The sequence below is a fragment of the Neofelis nebulosa genome, chromosome 2 (assembly GCF_028018385.1).
Source record: "Neofelis nebulosa isolate mNeoNeb1 chromosome 2, mNeoNeb1.pri, whole genome shotgun sequence".
In the NCBI taxonomy this organism is placed as follows: Eukaryota; Metazoa; Chordata; class Mammalia; order Carnivora; family Felidae; genus Neofelis; species Neofelis nebulosa.
Genome location: NC_080783.1, coordinates 206,454,833 through 206,479,876, shown reverse-complemented (window position 1 = coordinate 206,479,876; position 25,044 = coordinate 206,454,833). Strand labels below are relative to the sequence as shown.

General features: G+C 40.9%; 1 protein-coding gene across 7 annotated transcripts in view; it reads right to left on the bottom strand.

The window, feature by feature from the left end:
- The window catches only part of USP48 (ubiquitin specific peptidase 48), a 115,626-nt gene that overhangs the window by 12,262 nt on the left and 78,320 nt on the right, over positions 1 to 25,044 (bottom strand). For 6 of the 7 annotated variants that reach the window (XM_058718739.1, XM_058718734.1, XM_058718736.1 and 3 more), the window contains 11 exons: positions 24,387 to 24,584; positions 22,672 to 22,786; positions 21,611 to 21,741; positions 20,370 to 20,441; positions 14,030 to 14,154; positions 13,744 to 13,866; positions 13,404 to 13,465; positions 12,682 to 12,792; positions 10,731 to 10,861; positions 10,284 to 10,390; positions 3,150 to 3,254 (listed from right to left, as the gene is read on the bottom strand). In XM_058718739.1, the coding sequence (XP_058574722.1) occupies positions 3,150 to 3,254; positions 10,284 to 10,390; positions 10,731 to 10,861; positions 12,682 to 12,792; positions 13,404 to 13,465; positions 13,744 to 13,866; positions 14,030 to 14,154; positions 20,370 to 20,441; positions 21,611 to 21,741; positions 22,672 to 22,786; positions 24,387 to 24,584 (1,280 nt within the window). The remainder of the gene's footprint in view (positions 1 to 3,149; positions 3,255 to 10,283; positions 10,391 to 10,730; positions 10,862 to 12,681; positions 12,793 to 13,403; positions 13,466 to 13,743; positions 13,867 to 14,029; positions 14,155 to 20,369; positions 20,442 to 21,610; positions 21,742 to 22,671; positions 22,787 to 24,386; positions 24,585 to 25,044) is intronic. The other variant, XM_058718735.1, reaches the window with a different exon arrangement.

Sequence of the window (25,044 nt, the reverse complement as noted above, 5' to 3'; positions counted from 1 at the left end):
CTACAGAGATACACAGGTGGTTCTAACATTCGTTAACAAGTTATGTGGGGGACGCCTGGTTAAGTGTCTGACTTTGGCTCAGGTCAGGATCTCACGGTTCTGGGTTCAAGCCCTGCGGTGGGCTCTGTGCTGACAGTTCAGAGCCTGGAGCCTGCTTCCGATTCTGCGTCTCCTTCTGTCTCTGCCCCTCCCCTGCACACGCTCTGTGGCTCTCAAAAAAAAAAAAAAAAAAAAAAAAAAAAAATGTTTTCTAGTGTTCATTTAAGTTATGTGGCAAGTGGAGTTAAGGAAAAGGAGGAGCACCTGGATGTCTCAGTCGGCTAAGCATCTGACTCTTGATTTTGGCTCAGGTCATGGTCTCAGGGTTGCGGAGATCGAGCCCTGTGTCTGGGGCTCTGTGCTGATGGTGCGGAGGCTGCTTGGGTCTCTGTCTCTCTTTCCCTCTGCCCTCCCCTGCTCACGTGTGCACATGCTCTCTCTCAAAATAAATAAAAACACTGAAAGATAATAACTTAAAAGTTGATGAAACATTTTCCTTAATCTCATCCGCAGAAAGGCAAGATGAAGGTGGACCTAAATTCTCCAAATTAGGAAGGATAAAAATATCTACAACGTATCCAATTTTACTTTAGAAATACAAAACACAACCAAATTACAAATCCCTCGGCATTAGGCTAGATATATTTTTTAATGGCTCTGATTTTAAATGGGTCCAAAAGCTTTTCCCAGAATTATTTTTTCAAAAAAAAAAAAAAAAAGAATCTAAATCCAACTATGTGACAAAAACCAGCCCACTGGTTTTAGATGGCTTTCAATTACCTAAGCGATATCTGACACTGGGTGCATTATTAACCTGAACTGTAGAAAAGGTCAAAGTCAAAGGGACTGGGTTGATCTAGCTTAGAGAGGGAAAAAAGAGGATTTGTTCCTCCCCATTAAGGACAAGTAGAGATGCATCATTTCCTATTACAGGGATTTAAAACCGTAATTACAGAAGCTATCTGTACTGAACTGTAATACATTACAAAGAAAATGTCTGAGGACCCTGAAGGTCTGGAAAAGCTTGCCATTCTTCTGGGACCATCTCCTCTTTTCAAAAGGAAGGCTACATTTTTTTGAGGGTCAAAAATATTTAAAACATTCTAGAGTATGACAATATCCAAACAAGGAGAGGGAAGACAGAAGAAAATTATAATGTATACATAAAAAAAAATTATAGCGTAAAAAGTGATGTTTCCCAGCATTCTCTGTCATATTTGTAAATACGAAATCCACTGTCATCCACAACTAAGAAGAGTAATTCCACATCCACTCTTTAGAAAGTGCTGTGGTTACAACCACAATGAATAAAACTAGACATTCAGAAACGTTGGCTTCCCAAAATTCTAAATCACTTGAAAATGTAAAGAGATTTCGAAATTAACTCAGGCTGAAGAGCAAAGCTTGAAATAACAGAAACTAAAGACAATATGAACTTACATATCTATCTTTACAAACTAATTGACAAAGTTTATCTCTTTATTCAGAAAATGAGTCTGCGACAACAGATTTGGGAAAGAAGGAGATTCCCAACTGATTAGAAAACCACACTTCCAAGAGACAATCATTAAAACGATATAGTACTGCCAGCCAAGCAATGAAAGAAATTAGAGTCCTAAGGCTGGATCGAGATGTTCACTGCCCTCCACAAGCATGCAATTTTAATGTATCAACTAAGTGAGCAAACAAACTAGTTTGTGGGTGTGGGATCTGCAAGATGGATTCTACGAGGCGATGGGGACATGAGAAGAGTTGATGACAAACACGGTTAGGAGTTAACCACAAACACAGTTAGGAGTTAACCACAAAGATAGGTCTGCAAACTCCAATCAAGAGATAATCTCAAAAGCCATCCCAAGAAACAGAAGACCTACATCGACAAAGATACGAGTAAGCACAGTGTCTACAATGTCCCGTCAAAACAAAACAAATTGGCATTCCTGTAAAATGTATGGGTCTGGCTCCTTCTGAAGCAAGGGGCCCTCTGATGTGGACCGAATGAAACACAAACTGGCCTCACAGAATGGCTAACCGAGGTGAGCAGGGTGGGACCCAAGGTCCCGGTATGGTTCTCTGACAGGTATTGACGGCATTTCAGGAGCGGGAACAAGGAGGGGAAAATGTGGATCTCTCTCTGTGCCGGGTGGAAAACTACAAGTAACATTCCCTGCAAGAGACCAAAATTCCAGCCAACAGGGCTTTTCTGACTTTCTTATGGTGAAAATGAAGTTAAGTATCAGTGTGTCCAGATATTTCTACTCTGTTAACAGATGTAGCTGATGGAGAGTCTAACACTTGTATTCCTTTAGGGAGAAGGTTAAACATAGTTTGGCTACTCTATTTTAGCAGCAAAAAATAAACAAATAAAAATGAATATCTCAGCTGATACAACTAATTGTAATTAAGGAGAAATTCCATGAATTTAAGGTATCTGTAGAATACCCTGGAACTCAGTAGTCTTGACTTTTTGGGAAGCTGAAACTTACCTACACCTTATATCAACCATATTCCCAAGTTATTCCCCGTTCTTAATACCCTTTTCTCCAATGTCACTATGAACATGCAGAATATAAGCAGGATAGAACATTATAACAGAATACACACCAAACAGGAAACTTTAAAAGAAAAACATTAAATTCGTCACAAGGAAATAAGAAAGACTAACGCTGATCTGGTCATTTTACTAACACCTTAATTAGAAACCCAGAAATCTCTTCTATAAATTCAATTACTAAGACAATGGTTGATTTTGTTTGTAATGAGGGAAATGGAGTTAATTTTTTCATACTTGAAGATTCGATGATTAAGCAACACACCAAGATATGTGTCTTGTTTTAGTCTTCTTTTCCAGCTAACGATTTGATCATTATATCTTAGCCTGTGTTACTTAATAGCAACAAATACATTAATTCTGGAATAATGCAGTTCATGGGATTTTGAGAGAAATCAGGGCCACTACTGTGTGCCACCAAAAGTGAGGAAAAGAGGGCAAAAAAGGAGGCCAAGAAACCAATGTCCCACACGGGGTACAGACATATGTCCAGGGGCAGGGAGAGGCTGCTTTCAGAAAAGCTGAAGGTAGGACAATGAAAAGCAGCTTCAACACGTACTTGATTAAAATCAGGATCTTTTTCTCCATCTGGTTTAGCTTCTTCCTTATCCTCCTCTGTTTCAGAACTACTCACATTCAGCTCCGGAACTGAATCCTTCATCACCTGAATGCAAACACAGAAAGAGAGAGAGAGAGAGAGAGAAAGAGAGAGAGAGAGAGAGAGAGAGAGAGAGAGAGAGAGAGAGAGAGAGAGGAGAGAGGAGAGAGAAGAGAGAAGAGAGAGAGAGAGAGAGAGAAGAGAGAAGAGAGGGAGAGAGGGAGAGAGGGAGAGAGGGAGAGAGGGAGAGAGGGAGAGAGGGAGAGAGAGATGGTCAGAACCTTGCAGGGCAAGCCTTGGATGGTGTTGTGGGGGCTTTATCAACAGTGGGATAACAGACCAAGCAGAGGATCAAGACTCAAGTTTCTTGTGCTCTTTTAACATGTTAGTTTGTATCCTAGGACTTACTCTCTTCTGTATAACGCGCTCATCATAAATGTAGTAAGCAGTATCTGCAAGAGTTACTACTATCGGGCTTTTACAATGATGTGATTTTGCAGAAGTTCAAAGAGGCTCTAAGCTTATCCTGGACCCTAGCACAGGGACTGTCAAACCACTCAGACAATATTCCTTACAATTGAGAGAGGGAAGGAAGGAAGGGCAAGTGCTCCTCTGTATTATGAAATACTGTTGTGAAACTCCAAACAAACAAGAAAGCTTTAGATAAACTGGATACCATTTTTTCTAATGTATTTATTTTGAAAGAGACAGAGAGCATGGGGGAGGAGCAGAGAGAAAAAATCCCAAACAGATTATGCCCTGACTGCCCCAAACCCGTTAAGAGGCTGAAACTCAGGAACCGTGAGATCTTGACGTGAACCTAAGATGCTTAACCCACTGAGCCACCCAGGCGCCCCAAATGGATACTATTGTAGATACAATTAATAGGCACGAACCCAGAGACATTTACCCTCATTAACTTCATTTTCTCAGCAAAATGAGGAAATAAAGGCCTTAGTTCAACTTGTAAAGGAGAACCCAAGAACTAAAGAGCATAATTTGTAAATTTATCCTCCTAAAACAATGTGTTTGGTAGCTATCATCAAATAAAAAGTAGTTTCATCTTTAATTCCAGCAATCCTGCAATCAACTTAATGACATGCACAGAGATCTGGGACAGCATCTACCTAAGAGCTATCCCTAATATAATAAAAATGTTCCAAATCCAATGCACAGCAAGTTTTCACACTCCTGTTCCCAAAACACACCTCAATCTGTCTACTTCATTCTCTTAGAGATAAATGCAAGGGGCTCTAAATGGACCCTCCTTATTCCTGTTCTGCCCTTGCGAATTCCAAAGACCATGGCCACGGCAACCTTTTTAAAGCATAAATCATATCACACTATGACCTTGCTTACAACTCTCCAGTGGCTTACATCTATACCTGGAATGAAATCCCAAATCCCTGGTATGAAGTATAAAATGTGATAGGATTTGCTCCCCCACTCCATACCACTATACATTGATAGAGGAAACCTCACTTTAGACCCATCCTGTCCACTATGGTAGTCACTGGCTGGCTACATGTGGCTCTTTAAATATAAATGTATTAAAAATTCAGTTCCACAGCCGCCACAGTCACATGTGAATAGTGGCTACCATATCAAACATACGGCACCGACACAGAATGTTTCTATCGCTGCAGTAATCTCTACACATGACTCACTCTGCAGCTTAAGCACATTAGGCTTACCCTCTGCCTGAAGCTCCCTTCACAGGCTGGATCTCTGTGCTCCACCCAGATGGGTTTCCCGTCCATTTCCCATCTAACACCGCCAACTCCACCTCCTGCCACTTCCCCCTTTACCCTGCTCGATTTTCTTCAAAAACACTCGTTCCTGCGTTATCTTATTAATTTGTGGGTTCTAGATCTTTTTTTTAAATTGAAATGTTTGATATACAACACTATATTACTTTTATTACACTGTGAAATGTCCAAGAACGCTCGTTCCCTTTGCCATCATATGTTTGAGATTTACTTTTTTGGCAAATTACAAATTTCCAATATAACATTGACTACAGTTACCACTACATACATTATACACTCTAGGTAGCCGTGACTTCATTATTTCATAACCAGAGGTTTGGATCTCTTAATTCCCTTCACCCACTGCACTCCTTCTTTAACCATTTAAAAATTTTTAAAATTATTTTTATTTAATTTTTTTTAACATTCATTCATTTTTGAGAGAAAGAGAGAGACAGAGCGTGAGTGGGGTGGGGCAGAGAGAGAGAGGGAGGCACAGAATCCCAAGCAGGCTTCAGCCCACCCCCACCCCAAGCTGTCCACACAGAGCCTGACAGGGGGCTCGAACTCACAAACCATGATGCTTAACTGACTGGGCCACCCATGTGCTCCTTCACCCATTTTTTTTTTTTTTTTAATTTACGGATTTATCATTTTGAGAGAAGAGAGCAAGAGCGCAAGTGGGGGGGGGAGGGGGAGGGGGAGAGAGAGGGAGAGAGAGGGAGGGGGAGACAGGGAGAGAGGGAGAGAATCCCAAGCAGGCTTCATGCTGTCAGCCCAGAGCCTGAAGCAGGGCTCAAACCCGGAGACCATGATCTGAGCCGAAGTCAAGAGGCAGACGCTTAACTGACTAAGCCACCCAGGAGACCCAAGGTAATTGTAGTTTTGTAATATAGATTGAAATCACAAAGAGGGCTGCCTCCAGCTTTTTCTTTCTCAAGATTGCTTGGGCTATTGAAAATGTTCTGTGGTTCCATACAAATTTTAGGATTGCTTGGTTTTTACTTCTGGGAAAAATGCCATTTCAATTTTGATAGGGGTTCCGCTCAACCTGTAGATGGCTTTGAGTAATGTCGTTATTTTGATGATACTAATTGTTCCAATTCATTACATTACCAAGGAATAGCCTTCATTTTGTGTCTTCTTCAACTTCATCAATATTACAGTTTTCAGTGCACAGATCATTTACCCAATTGGTTAAATTTATTTCTATTTTCCTTTTCATGGAAGTGTAAATGGGATGGTTTCTTTAATTTCTGATAGTTTGTTGCTAGATGTATAAAAAATGCAACTGATTTTAAGTAAGCTCTACGCCCAACATGGGGCTTGAACTCATAGCCCTGGAATCAACTGATTTTATATTGATTTTGCACCTTGCAATATAATTAAATTTGTTTGTAAGTTCTAACAGTTATTTGGTGAAGCCTTTAGGGTTTTCCACATATAAAATCATGTCATGTGTCAAGAGTGAGAGTTTACTTCTTCCTTTACAGTTTGGACATGTTTTTATTTCTCTTTCCTGCCTAACTGCTCTTGCCAGGATTTCAAATACTATGTTGAATAAAATTGGTGACAACTGACATCCTTGTTCCTGATCTAAAGGGGAAAGCTTTCACCTTTTTACTACCGGCTGTGGGCTGGTCATACATGACCTCTATCAAGTTGAAGTATGATCCAACTCTATCCACTTTATTGAGTTTTTCTTATAACTGGATAATACACTCTGTCAAGTGCTTTTCTGCATTCATTGAGATGATATTACTTTATCCTTCCTTTCATTAATGAGGTATTTCATGTTGACTGATTTGCAGATGAATCATCCTTGCTTCCCTAGAATAAACCCCACTTGATCACAGGGTAGGTTCCTTTTAACATACTGTGAAATTTGGTTTGCTAATATTTTGTTGAGGGTTTCCACACCAATGTTCACAAGAGATACTTGCCTCTAATTTTCTTTTTATGTGGCATCCTTGCTGGCCTTGAAAACTGAGAGCATTCTCTCATCTTCTACTTTTTGGAAGAATTTAAGAAGGACAGGTATTAAATCTTTGTTTGGTAGAATTCACTAATGAAGCTATCAGGTCCTGGACTTTTGTTTGTTATTTCATGATTCAGTCTTGGAAAATTATGTTTCCAGAAATACATCTACTTCTTGAAAGTTCTCTAGTTTTCTTGTAATTGATTTCCAGTTTCATACATTGTGATTGGAATAGATGCCTGATAACGATTTCCGTCTCCTTCAATTTATTGACTTATTTTGTGGCACAACACATGAGCTATGCTGGAGAACGGTCTATGTCCATTTGAGGAGACAGTGCATTCTCCTGTTGTTGGATGGAGTGTTCTACATCTATAGATATATATATATCTATTAAGTTCATGTGGTCTTACAGGTCATTTAAGCCCATGTTTCTTTATTGATTTTTTTGTCTAGATGATCTATTCATTGATGTCCCACTGTCAATGCATTGCTGTCAACTTCTCCTTTAGCTCTGATAACATCTGCCTTACATACTTAGGTACTATGTTGGGTACATATTGGCAAATGTTATATACGTTTATGTTCTTGTTGGATTGACTTATCCTTATGTAATGACCATCTTTGTCTTACTACATTTTGTTTTAAAATCTATTTTCGGGGCGCCTGGGTGGCACAGTCGGTTAAGCGTCCGACTTCAGCCAGGTCACGATCTCGCAGTCCGTGAGTTCGAGCCCCGCGTCAGGCTCTGGGCTGATGGCTCAGAGCCTGGAGCCTGTTTCCGCTTCTGTGCCTCCCTCTCTCTCTGCCCCTCCCCCGTTCATGCTCTGTCTCTCTGTCCCAAAAATAAAATAAAAAAAAAATAAATAAATAAAATCTATTTTCTCTGATACAAATAGCCTTCTTTTGGTTTCCATCTGCACGAAAGAGCTTTTCCTACCCCTTCACGTTCAGTCTCTGTGTATCCTTACATCTGAGATGAGTCTCTTATAGGCAACATAGAAGTGGCTGATTCGCCTTGTTTTTTGTGTCCATTCAGCTACTCTGTGTCTTTTCATTGGGGAATTAAGTCCATTTACATTTAAATTAACTATTAATAGGCATTTACTTATTACCAATTTGTTGTTTTCTAGTTCCTCTCTTCTCCTGCTCACCTCTTCTGTCCACTGATGACTTTGTTTAGTGCTATGCTTTGATTCTTTTCTCATTATGTTTTGTGTATCTACAATAGGTTTTTGCTTTGTGGTTAACACAAGAGTCACACTTAAAATATACTGGTATACAGCAACTTAAATTTAATCATATTCTAAAACTGTTTTTTAACACCCCCAATGTTTTATGTTTTTAATACAATTTTCTACATCTTTTTATTTTTTGTATCCCTTAATTATTGCAGATAGTTATAATTGCTACTACTTTTAACCTTCACACTAGCTCTATCAAGTGATTAATCCACTTCCTTTACTATATATTTATCACTGAGATTTTTACTTTCACATTTTCTTATAACTAATTAGTCTCCTTCCTTTCAGCTTAAAGAAGTCCCTCCAATTTCTCACAGGGCTGGTTTAGTGGTGATAAACTTTTAGTTTGTACTTACCAGGAAAACTGTTGATCTCTCCTTTAATTTTGAATGATATCCTTGCCAGGAATAGTGTTTTTGGTTGAAAGTGTTTTTCCTTCAGCCCTTTGCATAGGTCATGTTACTCCTGACATGACAAGATCTGTTGGTAAGTCTTATGGAGATTCCCTTGTATGTAACAAGTTGTTTTTCTCTCGCTGCATTTAAGATTCTCTAACATTTGAGAAAATCTTCATTAATGTATCATAGCGTGGAACTTTCTGGGTTTATTTTACTTGGAATTCTCTGGGCTTCCTAGATTCAGGTGTATGTTTCCTGTCCACATTAGGGTAATTTTCAGCTGTTATTTCTTCAGAGAAGTTTTCTGCCCATTTCTCTATCTCCCGTCTTCTGGGACCTCTACAATGCGTATGTTTTTCTGCTGCATGTTGTACCATAGGCCCCTTAAGCTATCTTCATATTTAAAAAAAATTTTTAACTGCTCTGGGTGAATTCTGCAGTGTCTTCCAGATCACTGACCTTTCTTGTATTTGATGTAATCTCCTATGGAAATCTTCTAGTATATTTTTCAGATGAGTTATTGCATTCTTTGGCTCTGTGACTTGTTACTTTCTTGTATTTTCTACCTCTTGGTTGAATGAAATTCTGTGTTCATCAATTATTCTCCCAAATTCTGTGAGCATCTTTATGACCTTTACTTTGAACACTTTCTTAGGTAAATTACTTATCTGTTTTGTTACAGGTTTTTTTGCTTCTTTGTTTGGGAGTTTTACCTTGTTCTTTCATTTGGAACCCACTCTTCTGTGTCCTCATTTTGCAGGACTGTTTCTATGGGTTAAGTGGAACTATCTCTCCTGGTCTTGAAAGAGTGGCCCTGCATTAACACTGAAGCGTATTACTATTTAACTTTCTCTTACTTCTAGTTTGTCAAACTGACTGTTTCAGAACTGGGGGGCACAGAAAGGCAGTCCCCTCTGGCCATGAGAGCCCAGTGCCCAACAGGCATCCTCTGTGGACCCATTCCCCATAGCTTTATGGTTCTCAAAGGCTGAGGTACCTGTGGGTCAAAGCCCTTCTTTCCTCAGGGAGGAGTTCCATATGTGTGAGATTCGTCCCCCATAGTGGGTTGCTGTGCAAGGAGGTGGTGTTTTGGGGGAGACGGTATCTCTGCTACCCATCTTGATGTGTCCCCTTTATCTTTTGTGAAGCATCTGTTCACCTAGTTCTCAAGTTCCTTTCAAAGGGAATTATTCCACATGTAGCTGGATATTTGCTGTATCTGTAGGAGGAGGCTAAGTTTAGGATCTTCCTATGCTTCCATCTTGAACCTCCTCCCTTTCTGGGTTTGGTCCTGATCTTCTGCATGAGGTACAAATGTTCTTTGTTCACCCCCAGCACAGAGCCCAAGGCGGGACTTGAACTCACAAACCTGAGATCTAGAGTCAGATGCCTAACTGACTGAGCCACCCAGGCACCACAAGAGATACAAATATTCTTGAGGGCAGACACCTTGTCTGTCTTTTTCACCATGTATTCCCCCTCCATGCCAAGACCATTCCTGGTACACAGCTGACATCCAATAATTATTTGTGGAACAAATTAATAACAAAATCCACATACAATCAAAGTAACTATTCATTTTCACTCCTTATCCGATTTCTATTCTTATGCCAAACAGCTCCAAGGAAAGAAAAATGTGATCCTAGGCAGGCCTCAGTGAAAATCCAACCGCAAGTCAAAAAGCAAGCTTGATCATTACTGGTCATGGCCACAAGAGGGACTGGTACCTTTTTATTATCCACAACTTTATGGACGTAGATGGTGGCTTGAGTGTATTCACGTAGGTCCCTCTGCTGTTGACATAATAAGCCCTCTCTGCATTCTGGACAGAGTTCTAAAGAAACAAAGTAAATCAGAAGTGGCTGAGGAATTAATGTCAAAGAAAAAAATATATAAAAACAAACATCAAAGCTACCAGGGAGCATTCATTAAATAACTATTACTCATATTTTCTATTAATGTATTCCATTGAATGCGTTTACTATAAACAAATAAATAAAGACACAAATAATGGAATGGGAATAGGATAATTCTCACCTGGGGCGTATTAGTTTGGACCAACACATGCTCTTTAATTTTAAGTAGGGAATACAGCAGTGACATCCCCTCCTTCCCTCTTAAAATGTCAAATTTTAAACTACACGAAACATAAACAGATGAATATGAAAACTTACTTGGCTCAGAAATATACTGTGTTTCTGAAGGGTTTACATCTCCCACTTCAGTTCTTGTGATTTTAATTACATGATCCACGACAAAGAGCTTTTGAATCATTTGCCACTCGCCGGGCCATATGAGAGCTATACTGTGCAAAAGAACCCAACATGCCTTAAGACACATGGAAATGAAGGGAACTAACATAGTCCATTAGTCTCCCAAAACCAAAACATCAAAAGCAATATTTAATACAAAGAAGTTAAAAAGGAAAAGATACATCTTCCTCAACAATGAACACTAGATTTCCTCATACAAAACAATGGTGTTACAGCAATGAAAGTAAAGGGACTATAGTTACAGGAAGCAATATGGCAACATTTCAAAACCTGGAACTGAATACACAAGTTAGTTACAGAGGGATATCATATAATGCCCATTTATATAAAACATTTTTAAATATGCAAAATATTAGTGTGTGTGTGTGTTTTTAAGTAGTATTTCTGAGGATGATAACCCTCAGCATCAGGCCTGTGGTTACCGCAAGGGAGGAAGAGAGAGAGAAAAGGGGGAATGGAAGAAACGATAAGTACCGAGGGACCTTAGATTTTATTTGAACTGTTTTTCTTTTTTTTTTTTAAAGTCAATTTTATTTATTTATTTTCAATTTAAAAGAGAGAGAAGGGGCAAGTGGGGCAAAGGAGCAGAGGGAGACAGAGATTCTTAAGCAGGTTCCATGATCAGCACAAAGCTCAAAACAAGGCTCGATCCCACGACCCTGGTAATATGCATGACCTGAGCTGAAATCAAGAGTCAAACGCTCAACTGACAGAGCCACACAGGCACTCCTGAATTGTTTAACTTTTAAGCTGGCTAATACACACATTTCTTTTATTATTACAGACATTTTCCAGATGTCCAACATTTATAGCACCTACCCCGCAAAGAGGAAGGAAGGAAAAAGAGAGCTGGGGGAGAACCTAGAAGAAGAAACAGATTAACTCTCAGTTTCCATAAACGATGGTAAAGTATTAACACGAATAACAAACTCCCCGCCTCTAGCTTACTGCCAAAGAAATCGTTATTTGTGTGTTCTAATTTTCACGGTTTATAAGGAATATCAGAGGCATTCTATCTTTTCTTACACAGTTAAAAATTATTTGAAAAGATCAAATGGCAACATCAGGAGTGAGTTTCATATTAAGAGCCCTTATGGAAGCACTTGGCAGGTGGCGCAAAAATTTCCATTTTAAGACCCCAGAATTCCTGACGACCAGTTCAGTGGCTCCGCTCTGGTGCCATGCTGCCTTCCTCCTCCTCCTCTGTTTCCTGAAGCCTGGGGGCTGCAGGAAAAACAACTACAATCAAGATCCCTGGTGATTCTGGGATGCTGGAAGACATCTGCTAGAGAGGCTGTATTGGTACCCGAAGCTTCTGGAAGAAGAAGGCAGGGCTTCAGGAAGGACAAAGCACAGAAAAAGAACAAGGTAGCCTCAGGGGGCTTCTCGCCTGTTAGGGAGGACAGTCTTGCTTTCTTTAAAAAAAAAAAAAAAAAAAAAAAAAAAGTTAAGTGCTCACTCTGGTGGAGTTTATGAAACAACACTCCCCACAATTCAGCAAAGGCCCAGATTCTTCAAACAGACTGCTTATGTCAGAGGAAAAATAACCTAAATATACTTTATTAGTCATTAGAAAATCACATGGAGGTGCCTTGGTGGCTCAGTCGGTTAAGCATCCAACTTTGACTCAGGTCACGATCTCGCGGTTTGTGAGTTCGAGCCCTGCGTCAGGCTGTGCTGACTGCTCAGAGCCTGGAGACTGTTTCAGATTCTGTGTCTCCCTCTCTCTCTGCCCTTCCCCCATTCACACTGTCTCTCTCTCTCTCTCTCTCTCTCTCTCTCAAAAAGAAATAAACATTAAAAAAAAGAAAAGAAAAGAAAAAGAAAAATCACATGAAGAGAAGAAACTCACAGTTTAGAATCTTCTTTGGTCATGGAAGCAAATGTAAACATGAGTCCCCCATGGGGGCACAGAAGAGCACTGTTTCCAACTGATGACACGGGACTACATCTTGTGGGTTTTCTATTCAAAGGAGACAAGGAGGATCAACATACTTCACTATGGCAATGACTTCAGATTTTTAAAGTAATTATTTTAAAATTAGACACACATTTAAAAGGATACTAGTTCAATAAATGTTTTCTTAAGATTATTTAACTTAAACAAAAGAAAGCTTTTAATATGTGTAAAAAAAAAAAAAAAAAAAGTAACCATCAATGGTACCATGATCAGAATCCATACTTCTTAATTTTTATTTTCTTTTTTAAGTAGGCTCTATGCCCAACATGGGGCTTCAACTCATGGCCCTGAGATCAAGAGTCACATAGAATCCATAATTCTTTTTTTTTTTTTTTTCCAACGTCATTGGAATTTTGACATTTATTTTTAAGAGACAGAGCACAAGGGGGTCGGGGGGGAGTGGGCAGAAAGAGAGGGAGACACAATCTGAAGCAGGCTTAAGTGTCAGCACAGAGCCTGACGCGGGGCTTGAACCCATGAACTGTGAGATCATGACCTGAGCCGAAGTCAGATCCTTAACCGACTTGAGCCACCCAGGCGCCCCTAGAATCCATTATTCTTAAAAATACTAAAGTGAACAACAACAAAAGGAAATAGAAAATGTTGGGTTCTACCTGACAAATTTCCGCCATTCTTCTACAAAGAACTGTGACACAATGTACAGGACATCTGTATCCTGGAACAGAGAAGCACACACAAATGCCTGTTAACTCGGTGCGCACTTAACCGAAACCCTTTAGGGATAATGTTTTTCCATGTACTGTGGTTCTCCTTCTTCAAGTTTTATAACTAAAATGTAAATACAGCCCTCTGCCAAGGAACCATAAGCTAGAATAAACCCACTGATTAGACTACCAAAAAATGAGAATCTGGGTTGTTCTGAAACAGTTCACTGGGAATTTGTCAAGAGCCTTGAAAAGGTAAGAATTCCATCCTTTGTGGGGATCATTATACCTCTGGCCAGTTACTGAGACATGGTCTGTTCTTGTCCTGGAACAAATTCGGAAGAGAAGTCTTTTGCTCGTTTGCAATCATCTTATGTAAGGCTTCATTTTCTTCCCCTTCTCTTTCTAAAATCTGAAAAAAGAGAACGAAGCAAGAGGTAATCAACCACCTCCTGCTGACGGCACAGGGCTTGCCTCCTCCCTACACCCCCATCAGAAGTACAATGTCAGCTCTGAAAAGTCAATCCAGGGAGGCGGCATGCGATCCCCACAGATGCCAGCACAACATTCAGTACCTTGCACTGTGAGCAGCATTCTCTGTAACTTGGAAACTCAGGAGCCTTTGGAAAGTACTGTTGCAGTTTGTTCCAAGCGTCTTTAGAAACAAGTCGTCTTTCGTTTTCAGATATGCATAACTCCCCTGAGTTAAAAAAACGAAAAATTATATTTGGGGGAAAACAGCTTTAAAAGGTCAATATACATACCCTTCAAAAAATCTATCTTCTATTGCTTAAACTTTAGGAAAATTTGTATGTATTCTTTTCCTTATTTTCTGTAATTTGCACCCTCTTTCCCTCGTTTCAAGAATCTGTAGATTTCATCTTCAAGGTCATTTAATTCTAAAGGTGGTAGCCTTTCCGGTATATGCTTCATCTAGGTCTGCGGTTGAAAAATTAGGTGATAAAATCACATAGATGAGACCAGGGCGGGGCAAGAAAGCACTAATAGGGCCTGCAGGGACCCTGGTGCCCCTGTGACAAGGCAGGGGTGTTCAAGAGAAACGCATCTCCACCCACAGTTAAATGCCACGCTTCCCTACAGGTTTTTTCTTTGCTTTTATTTTTAATGTTTATTTACAAAGAGTGAGAGGGAGGGGAAGAGAGACAGGGAGAGTGAATCCCAAACAGGCTTCCCGCTGTCAGTGCAGAGCCCGGCGTGGGGCTTGAACCCACAAACCTCGAGATCATGACCTGAGCTGAAATCAACAGGAATTTAACAGACTGAGCCACTCGGATGCCCCTGTGGTTCCAATTTCTATTGTTTGGCTGCTCCCGGTTGATAAATTAGTAAACTGCATTTTAGTCATTACCCAAAAAAAACTACCGTGAAGTTCTGAAAGCCATACATTTGCTTCTACCCCCATAACTAAGAGTAATTAAGCCAGTGACCTTTCTAAATACTGTGTTGTCATTTTGGCTTTACATATTCTATGTAATAAATAAATGGAGAATCAGAGAAATTGGTATACAGACTCACTGTAGGTTGTTTACAAGGAAGCTGGGATATGACCCCAGGTCTGTCTCATCCAAACTCCACAATTTCTAACACCTCAAAATGCATCTTCTGACCTTACACCTCTTATTGAGCTTTGAATACTCAAGAAAAGGTTATTTTGCATTAAAAAAACATGACCAGAGAAAATAGGTCACACTGCAAAAATTAACTTTCTGAGCAGGCTGTTAAATTTCCCGAGGCTATGAAGATCCACTCCAACATGTCTATCCCCAGACACAACCAGGGAATTTTTTTTAAGTTAACTGGTTTATCAGATGTTAATTTAGTGCATCTTTTTCGGTGAAATACGATGCAGCCATCAAAAAGATTACAGTAGGTTTTCACAACCGATTTAGAAAAAAAACTCCAAGGCAGTTACAATTTTAAGGGGGTTTCTTTCCTTTCTCCCAAAAAAGGACTAAAGAGGACGTACATGCTACGTATATACACACATGGTATCGCACGGTGTGGTTCAGAAAAGCAGTGTGAATAAAGCAAATAATACAAACACACACACACATTAATAGCGTGTCATGTTAACCATGGATGTGTTGCCCTGGTTTTAATAAGAGGTTATTATTTTTTTTAATATATTTTGAATTTTTTTTTTACATTTATTTATTTTTGAAAGACAGAGCACAAGTGGGGGAGGGGCAGAGAGAGAGGGAGACACGGAATCCCAAGCAGGCTCCAGGCTCCGAGCTGTCAGCGCAGAGCCCGACGTGGGGCTCGAACTCACAAATCGTGACATCATGACCCGACCTGAAGTCAGACGCTTAACCGACTGAGCCACTCAGGCGCCCCAATAAGAGGTTATTTTTACGTAATGACTTTAATGTGGGATGGGTATAAAGAACAACCTAAATTTATTTTGAAGTCAGAAGAGTATATGAATCATTCATTTTGCTGCAGTTTAACTGTCCCCTGTGCTCCTTGTGATGTGTCTATACTTAGGTACAAATCATTTTAATAACTGCTATGATGATTTAATGTATCTGAATATGAGTTATTATGAGGTCATAAACAACTTTTTTTAGACTTGTATTCTGCAGTAAGTTTCCTAAAATGTGAAAGGAAAAAGCCTATCAACTAAGTTCACTCTTGACCAACATCTCCCAATACAGATCAAACCAGTCATGAAAGATTAAATTCACCAAACACACTTGGATGGCCTAATTCCCAAAGATTCTTCTGACAAACACAGAAATCTAGTAGTAAACAATGAGTTCACACATTGTGTGTAAATACCCTCACCCACAAAATCTAGGTTAAACTATAGTAACTTGGGGCACAGAACACCTGAAAAACACATAAAAATAAAACGCAATGTTGTCCAACTATTAACCAATCTGTATAACAAAAAAGGTTTAAGTTACGGGAAGGTTATCCACTTAAATGAATATACAATGAACTGGGTAAGAACGCTTAATACATAGAAAGTATCTGCAATAAATACTGAACTCTATGGTAGTAATCGATCTCCTAATGGAGTATAATCTGGTGATTAATTCACATAAATCTCTGATGTATTAAAAATACACGGGGCTTTAGAAATACATCAGGATTTTACTATACAAATATGCAAATTCAAAAGAAGGACTTCCAGATAAAAATGACATTTATAACTGTACTTTCAGTGCCTCCTCAAATATCATTACACCAGAGGAAAGGGATTTTTAAAAAAATTTATAAAATCATGGTGACAAAGAGAACACAGAGGGAGCAATGCCAACAAAAATGTCTGAAGCTTAAGAGCAAATGGATGAGACAGAAGAAAAATTAATTTAAATGTGGTGTAGGTCGGGAAGTAACCAGATTTACTACACAGCAGAACAGCCCCCATCGACCCAGGAATCAGAAGCACACAGAAGTAGGGATGAGATTGCAAAACAGGAGAATAGACCAAAAGTCTCTATTTAGGAGGCAGTTAAAATTCTCAGGCCCTTCCTCAATGCCCTACAGATAAAAGCCACTCTACCCACAAAGACCACAGGCTTCCCCCTGCACTGGAGGACAGAAAGTGCACACACGAATGCGGTCATGAGCTGAGAGGGGGACCAGTAAATGTTTCACACAGAAGGCAAAGGCTCCCAAGCACTCTTCTCTCTTACAACCCCAGAGCAGCGACAGCGCAGTCAGCATTGTCCAGGCATGAAAATGGAAAATGCTGATGGAGAAATCCGAGCACCCAAGAACAGACACCAACAAGGAGAACTCCCGAGCACAACAGCCCAGCCACAGCACCCTAACAGCAAAGCTCGTCATCATCAGCTGCTGCCACACACACCCGGCATCCAGAGAGCATCTTGCACAGTACGTGAGGTAGGGCCTGTGCCAAGACAGGCCCGGGTGAGATGTCACAACACTGGGGACAAAAATCTGACAAGCTACCAGAAATGGAAGGGAAAAAAATACCTATAAAGAATGGCTCTGGACAAATGGTACATTGAAAGAGCAACTCTTCCCGCGCTTGGCAAAACTACCCTTCTAGTGTGGTGAACTTGAGGTGATTCTCACCTCTGTGTGCCTCACTTTACTTATTCATCAGTAAGACAGATAAGACAGTAATACCTCTCAGCGTTGTTGTAGAGATTAAAGGAGCTAATACCTATACGCTTAGAAAACGACTGGGCACATGGTAAACATTCAATAAATGTCCACTATCATCTTACTATTATTAGTGCGATTACCACCACCACCACCACCACCACAGCAGCAGCTCAGGAAGGAGTTTTAATATAAATCTAATGAGTGAAGTGGGTTTCTAAGGTACAATATGCTGCACCTGTAAACCCTGGCATCCGTGGGCAGACAGTACACTGACAAGTGAGGTCCACAAAATCCAGTCGTTGAGAACCATACTTTTGAAATATGAGGTAAAATAGGGGTGCCAGGCCGCCTCAATCAGTGGAGCACTCACTCTTGATCTCAGAGCACCTGGGTGGCTCAGTTGGTTAAGTGTCCGACTCTTGGTTTCAGCTTAGGTCATGATCTCACAGTTCGTGGGTTCGGGCCCTGCATCGAACTCTGCACTGGTGGAGCCTGCTTGGGATTCTCTCCTTTGCTCTCTGCCTGTCCCCAGCTCATGCTCGCTCTCTCTCTCCCTCTCTCTCAAAATAAATAAGCGTTAAAGTAAAAAACAAAAACAAAACTAGATAATGTACAGCAACAAAATGCCACGAAGCTGAGATCAAGCCAAAGATCTTAACAAAACAAAACCCCAGCTCTTGTGCTCAATTTCTGCTGAAGAGTGCAGCCCAAGTTCTGAAATCACACTCAGGTCTGCCATGCTTTCTGTCAAAACTGTAATCCTGAAATGACAAGATGAGACAAGAAGTGGGAAGGCAGAGCAAAAGTCAGTGAGCTAAGGATTAAGATGACATCCGACTTGCGACGCGTTTTCCAGCAGTTGGGCAGCACCTTGCAGGAAAGTAGCAATGAGCCACAGAATCCTCAACTCTCGAAAGGGAGACAATTACCCCACTGTCCACACCCATGCTATGATGGATTTAAAAAAAAAAAAAAAAAGCTGACACCACAGCAGGAGGAAAAAAACTGATCCACTCTTGGCTATTCGCTTCACCTTTATCTGCTTGTTCTGTCAAGCACTCCAGAGGGCATGTCTAACCCGCATGTGTGTTCCTAGTGTAAGGAAGGGCAAAATGGGAGAAAGGGTGATGTGACAGGAAAGACAGATGGGCTTGGGACCCATAACCCACAAACACCCGAATCCACATCCCACGATGACACCCCCTCCACGTGGTATGGTCAGCAAACGAGTGAGCTCAGCCACTCAGCTAGCAAGCTAAAGCACAGCGTGATAATGGTCAGCAACATCACCATGCCAAGCATCACTCACCTGACAATTACTGTCACTAGTGTCTTCAAGGAGTCTTGATACAAAAGCACTAAGGTGCATGAGGGTAAATATGAGATTATCGTGCGCTGATTCGGAATGAACTAATGAATTAAGAATTGGATACAGTTAGGGGGCTCCCGGGTGGCTCAGGTCGCGATCTCACGGTTCATGGGTTCGAGCCCCGCATCAAGATCTGGGCTCACAGCTCAGAACCTGGAGCCTGCCTCAGATTCTGTGTCTCCTTCTTTCCCTCTTTGCCCCTCCCCGGCTCATGCTCGGTCTCTCTCTGTCCCTGAATAACTGAGTAACAATGTTTAAAAAGGAAAAAAAAAAAAAAAAAGAATTGGATACAGTTAGAAATGAGAGAGGAGGAAGGAGACTTATGCAGTAAGTGCCTTTGAGAAGTTGATGCCTCTTTGATGTGCAGACAGCTAACAGAATGGGAAACTGTGCCATGTACAAGGAGTCCCTTGCAAAAAGTTACTTATCAGAAGTGAGCACTAAGGGGCGCCTGGGTGGCGCAGTCGGTTAAGCGTCCGACTTCAGCCAGGTCACGATCTCGCGGTCCGTGAGTTCGAGCCCCGCGTCAGGCTCTGGGCTGATGGCTCGGAACCTGGAGCCTGTTTCCAATTCTGTGTCTCCCTCTCTCTGACCCTCCCCCGTTCATGCTCTGTCTCTCTCTGTCCCAAAAATAAATAAAAAACGTTGAAAAAAAAAATTTTAAAAAAAAGAAGTGAGCACTAAGACCAAGTAAGAGATAATCAAATACACAGGATTGATTTAAAAAAATTGGGAATTATCATTAAGAGAACATAGCACACAGTAGCTACTCAATGGATATATCAGAAATGAAACCAGAAGTAGCCCTAAGAATAAGAAATATATGAATTTTGTTCTGAGAGTATTCAAGTCAAACAAAGACTCTCACTCATGGGACACAACGGACATTCCTGCCTTCAAACTCAGTCTTTCAATTGACACACGACAAGGTTTCTTTTCTAAATATGGTAAAATCCTATTTTGTATTTTTTTAAAAAAATTGTTTGCAAGGAAAGAACATATGAGAGGCCCTGGCACGAAAGCAGGCAGTAAGAAGTTAACTGGGGAAAAGGACGGGAGAACAGAAATAGGAAAAGTCAAGCAGATTAGAAAGCCGGTTTCAGGGCCTACTTCTCTCAGAAACCCGGGGAGAATACTTAACAAAACATCTGTGATACACTAACGTCAGACTAACAACACAAGATGTATGCTTCTAGGGCGCCTGGACGGCTCAGCCGGTTGAGCATCCGACTTTGGCTCAGGTCATGATCTCGTGGTTCGAGAGTTCGAGCCCCATGCCGGGCTCTGTGCCGACAGCTCGGAGCCCGGAGCCTGCTTTCGGATTCTGTGTCTCCCTCTCTCTTTTCCCCTCCACTGCCCGCACACTGTCTCTCTCTCTGTCTCTCCCTCTCTCAAAAATAAAATAAAACATTAAGAAAAAAAGATGTATGCTTCTAGCTTACCATGTGGGCACAGAATGTCTTCATTAAAATTTAATTCCTCCTCCTCTTCTTTCCTTTCTTCTTTTGATTCCTCTAATCAAAAGAAACACAGATAATAGTCATTCTAGCTGTTATATTTGAAGGTCAAAGCAGCAGTACCGCTGAGCACAATTCCGAACAAAGAAAACTTGAAACATTCCAAAAATTAGACCCAAGTGATTCGTACATGGTTATGCTAAGAAGCGCTATGTTTCTTTCCCTTAAAAGGAAAGAAAAATATCTGAATGGCAGTTTTACTTTTTAAAGATTTAGATTATGCAAGAAAATGTTCTTTTTTTTTTTTTTTTTCAAGTTGAAAAATACTTTACATCTCCTTCCATTAATTCTAGTCAAGCTATTCAGAATACAGGATCTTAAACCAAGTTAATCATCCACATGTCACGTTATTTTCACCTACCTCTTCTTTTAGGGGTTGAACGGAAAACTTCAGAAAAGGCTAATGAGAAATAAGGACTTAACCGATAACATCAAAAACGTATCATAAGAACTGTGCGTTTCCTGTTAACATTTCTCTTCTAACATCTGCTTTTCCTATTTGTCTGCATCGTGTCACCATGAATTTGTAGTTGTGTATACCAGGAACACAATCCTTAAGCATAAGGAGATTAGAATAACTACGTAGGGGTTTTAGTTTATGTTAAGTATACATCTTTAATACGCTTAAGATAATATGTAAAAGAATATTTATTAATCATTAAAAAACTCAAGTGGAAGGGCACCTGGTTGGTTCAGCTGGTCGAACACCTTGGTTTCAGCTCAGGTCATGATCCCAGGGTCCTGCAGTCAAGCATGGAGCCTGCTTCGGATTCTGTCTCCCTCTCTGCCCCCCTCCCTCACTTGCGCACGTGTGTGCGATTTCTCTCTCCAATCAGTAAAAAAATGAAAAAGAAAGGACACTGACCAGGTAACTGTCTCCTCGTTCCGTCACAAACACAATGAACTTCTCAAGTAAATGGCCATGGTTAATCTCAGTGATAATTTTGAAAGGCACAGTCTCGACACTGCTCTATCATTTTTCATCTATCAGACTAGTAAAAACTGATGTGAATGGTATACTCTTTATGTTGACAAAAGCACTGGAAAACAAGCCCCCAACATACTTTCTGAAGGAAGTTTACCAATACGAGTCAGTACATGGCAATTCCGTACGGGTATGTCACGGTATAGTTTATGACCACTGACACACTAGTTTTCAACATTACCTTTATTTAAGGTGTTGCCGTTCATCTTCCCGTTGCTTTGGTCGACGTCCCCATCTTGTTCGTCTAATTGCTCGAGAGCCAGCTGGCGCCAGCTGCGCAAGGAAGATTTCCCTACCCAAAACCCGTCATTGCTGTGGAACAGAGACCACGTGACGTCACGCAAGTAGTATTTCCTGAGGCCCCCATCCCCTCTTTACCTGTAAAGGCCACAACTAGAGCGAATTACTAACATTCAAACTCTGTTGTCCACACCATTTTTATCCCCCTCCTGCATCCTGGCCATTTTTCCTCATCACTACTGAATAGCACAGATCTCATATTCATTCTGGTTCCATCCCAAATCTCGTCCGGCTTCCTCAGTTACGTTCACGCTCGACCCGAATCAGCTGGCTACTCTCTTTCACGTGACTACCAGGCACAACTACATATAGCTGTGCCTTCAAGGACACCTGTAGGTACTCTCACACACATCCACGTCTATATGCAAACACACATCTGAGAACTCATTAGGCTGTTTACAGAAGGATCAAAAACAGTGAATAATATTTATTTGGAAAACACGCACCTTCAATTAAACCCAGACATAACAGGTGCCATACCAAATGCCACCTGATTTTGTTGGTTCCTGGGTGCAAGATACTCTGTGGAGTGATGCTCGACACACTACAAGTACCCTGGGTATTTTCGACAAGGGCCCTCCACGGGGGACCATTTGTTAATACACGTCATGCTCTCTAAAGGGGGCACCCCCACGCCTGCCAGGAGTACTGACAATTCCACTCCCGAACGCACTAACATGCTGCTTGGTTTGGTCGGACTGCAGACCCACACCTCTGCTTCTATTCTAACAGAGGGAGCGCAGTCACAAAGGCTGTGTCACTTGGCTTTCCTTATCTTTGCCGCAGTGGCAACCATTGCGACATTTAATCTAGCTGTCAACCACCTCATCACCCTTTCCTCAAAACATCCTAACTCCTATGGTCTGGAACTAATAAGCCGCTTCGTGATTTCCTCTACAACTGTTGCAGCTCGTCATAAACAGCATGCGCTGTGTAACATACCCCTTTACTGTTGCTTTTAGCAGATTATTGACGGTTTTATAGTCTTCATTTAGTTGATTCTTCAGACGTAACACACGACAACGTTCTACCACACACTCCTTACACAGGGCTTTCACTAGAGGGAATGAAAGGAAACGGTTCATTCACATACCAATTTCCTGATAGGGAAGTGTCAGTACTACACAGAACACAGAATTCTCAATCAAAGTTGCATGTTTTGATAGCAGAGCAGATTAGCATATATCCTACGTTGCTTAGGCGATACAGATTTCAAAACACCAATATTGTTCTGTACATAAAGAACAATGCGAGGCGAGATGTCACCATTCGCTACAACTACCTATGCTATCTACTATTTTACGAGATTTAGATGCCTATTTTACAAGACTGTAGTTAAATAATGGAGGCTCTCAGGTCGGGGGGAGGGCACAGAGGAGTGTCAACATATCTGACAACTATAAATGTAATGTTAAATGAGAGCTTCGTGGGGGTATGAAATATTGGAACACTTCAAAGCACAGAAAGCACAGAACACTACAGGGAAAAACACCACCAAGGCCCCAAACTCACAGCTGCAGGAATCACGAAATGTGATTTTGGTTTTTTTACTTTATTTATTTACGTTGAGGAGGGTGGAGAGGGGCAGAGAGAGGAGGAGAGAGAATCCCAAGCAAGCTCTGCACTGTCAGTGCAGAGCCCGACGTGGGGCTCAACTGAGCCACCCAGGCAGCCCTGAAATGTGATTCTTGGAATGATATAATCACTGCTTAGTTCACTGATCGTGAATCAAAAACAAATTGGGAAAGCAAAACTCCAGATGTGTACAAGAGAAGGTCTGAATCTTGCAGTTAAATGCCAGTTTTTATGCAGTAAGTTGTACGACCACGCTCCCCCTTTCTACTAAATTAAATGCTGTTTTCGGAAAGGGGGAACGTGGTCGCACAATTTTATTAGATTCACCGACAGACTGGAGGGAGGCCTTGCGTGGCCAGTAGCTCATTAAAAGGAAAGTGTTTTGAGGAGAGACAACCGGAAGCAAACGGACTACGGACACTACGTGGTTATAAATACCTCTGCATTCAAGGTGGCATCAAGTAGCTTCCATTCATAAGCTAAGTGAACAATCTACGAAGTCAAATCAGATGTGCAATCTACCAGACCAAGGTTCAAGTACTCTGAAGACTACTGTACAAACTAATAAAAGACTACCACGTGGTTTCCTCAAAAGAGGAAAATTTTGTCTTTGAGAGGGCAAAATCCATCGTTAAAACTCAAAGAAAAGTGTCAGTTTCTTAGATTCTAACATTACAAATATATGAGGTCTAGGAGCACCTGGGTGACTCCACTGGGTAAGCGTCCAACTCTTGATCTCGGTTCAAGTCATGATCTCACGGTTCGTGAGTTGGAGCCCTCTGTCGGAAATCTGTGCTGCCAGTGCGGAGCCTGCTTGGGATTCATTCATTCATTCATTCTCTCTCTCTCCGCCCTTCCCCCGTTTGTGTGCTCTGTCTCTCTCAAACATAAATAAACCTTAAAAATAAAATAAAAATAGCTTATAAGGTCTAATGCTGCATAACTTCTCTCATTAGCAAACCCTTTCTGCAAAGCGTAAGGAGCATTTGCTCTGGCTGTCACAGTTTGGGTGAGATGATCAGAGACCACAAGCTGAGGACTTAAGGCATTACTTTTTCAGCAGAGAAAACACCTCGAATTACCAGTTAGTCTTGGTCCTCCTCCATATCTACTATAGAAAATGTCAGCCGCATATTCAGATATTCTCTTCATAATTGATATCTTATCAGGATGAAGCTTGTCATGGGAACACAGGCAAGCGTGATTATCGATAGGCTTGGTGGGTGTCGATTCATCCAACCATTTCTGTAGCCACTCGAGAGAGACAAATTCATAGGGCTCTGAGGGAAAAAGCAAAAGAAAGCATCTATGTATTTTCACAGCTTTTTGACTAAGTGATACTCATTTTCCTCTAAAGACAGTACAAACTCTGTCCAAAGTTAGCAGAATCAGAAGAATCACTCTTCAGGGAAAATGTTGAGGAATTTGACATAAAACCCCATTTAACTAACCCTCTTCTAGGTCAAGGAGCTGTGCACGATAGGAGACTGCACAGTTCCCTATGAGAGCGGCTGGTATTATTAACCACATTCTACAAAAGAGGCATCCACAGAGAGAAGTGTCTTGCTTGACAGCACAGCAGAGTTCTGATCAGGATACCCATGACTGTCGACTAGAAGCCATGCTCCACACATTGGCACGCAAATCATATACCCTCATTCCCTACTATGTTCATTTCATAAATGATTTTCATAAACACTTCTCACCAATGTGAAATACATCTGGAAATGAAAATGAAGA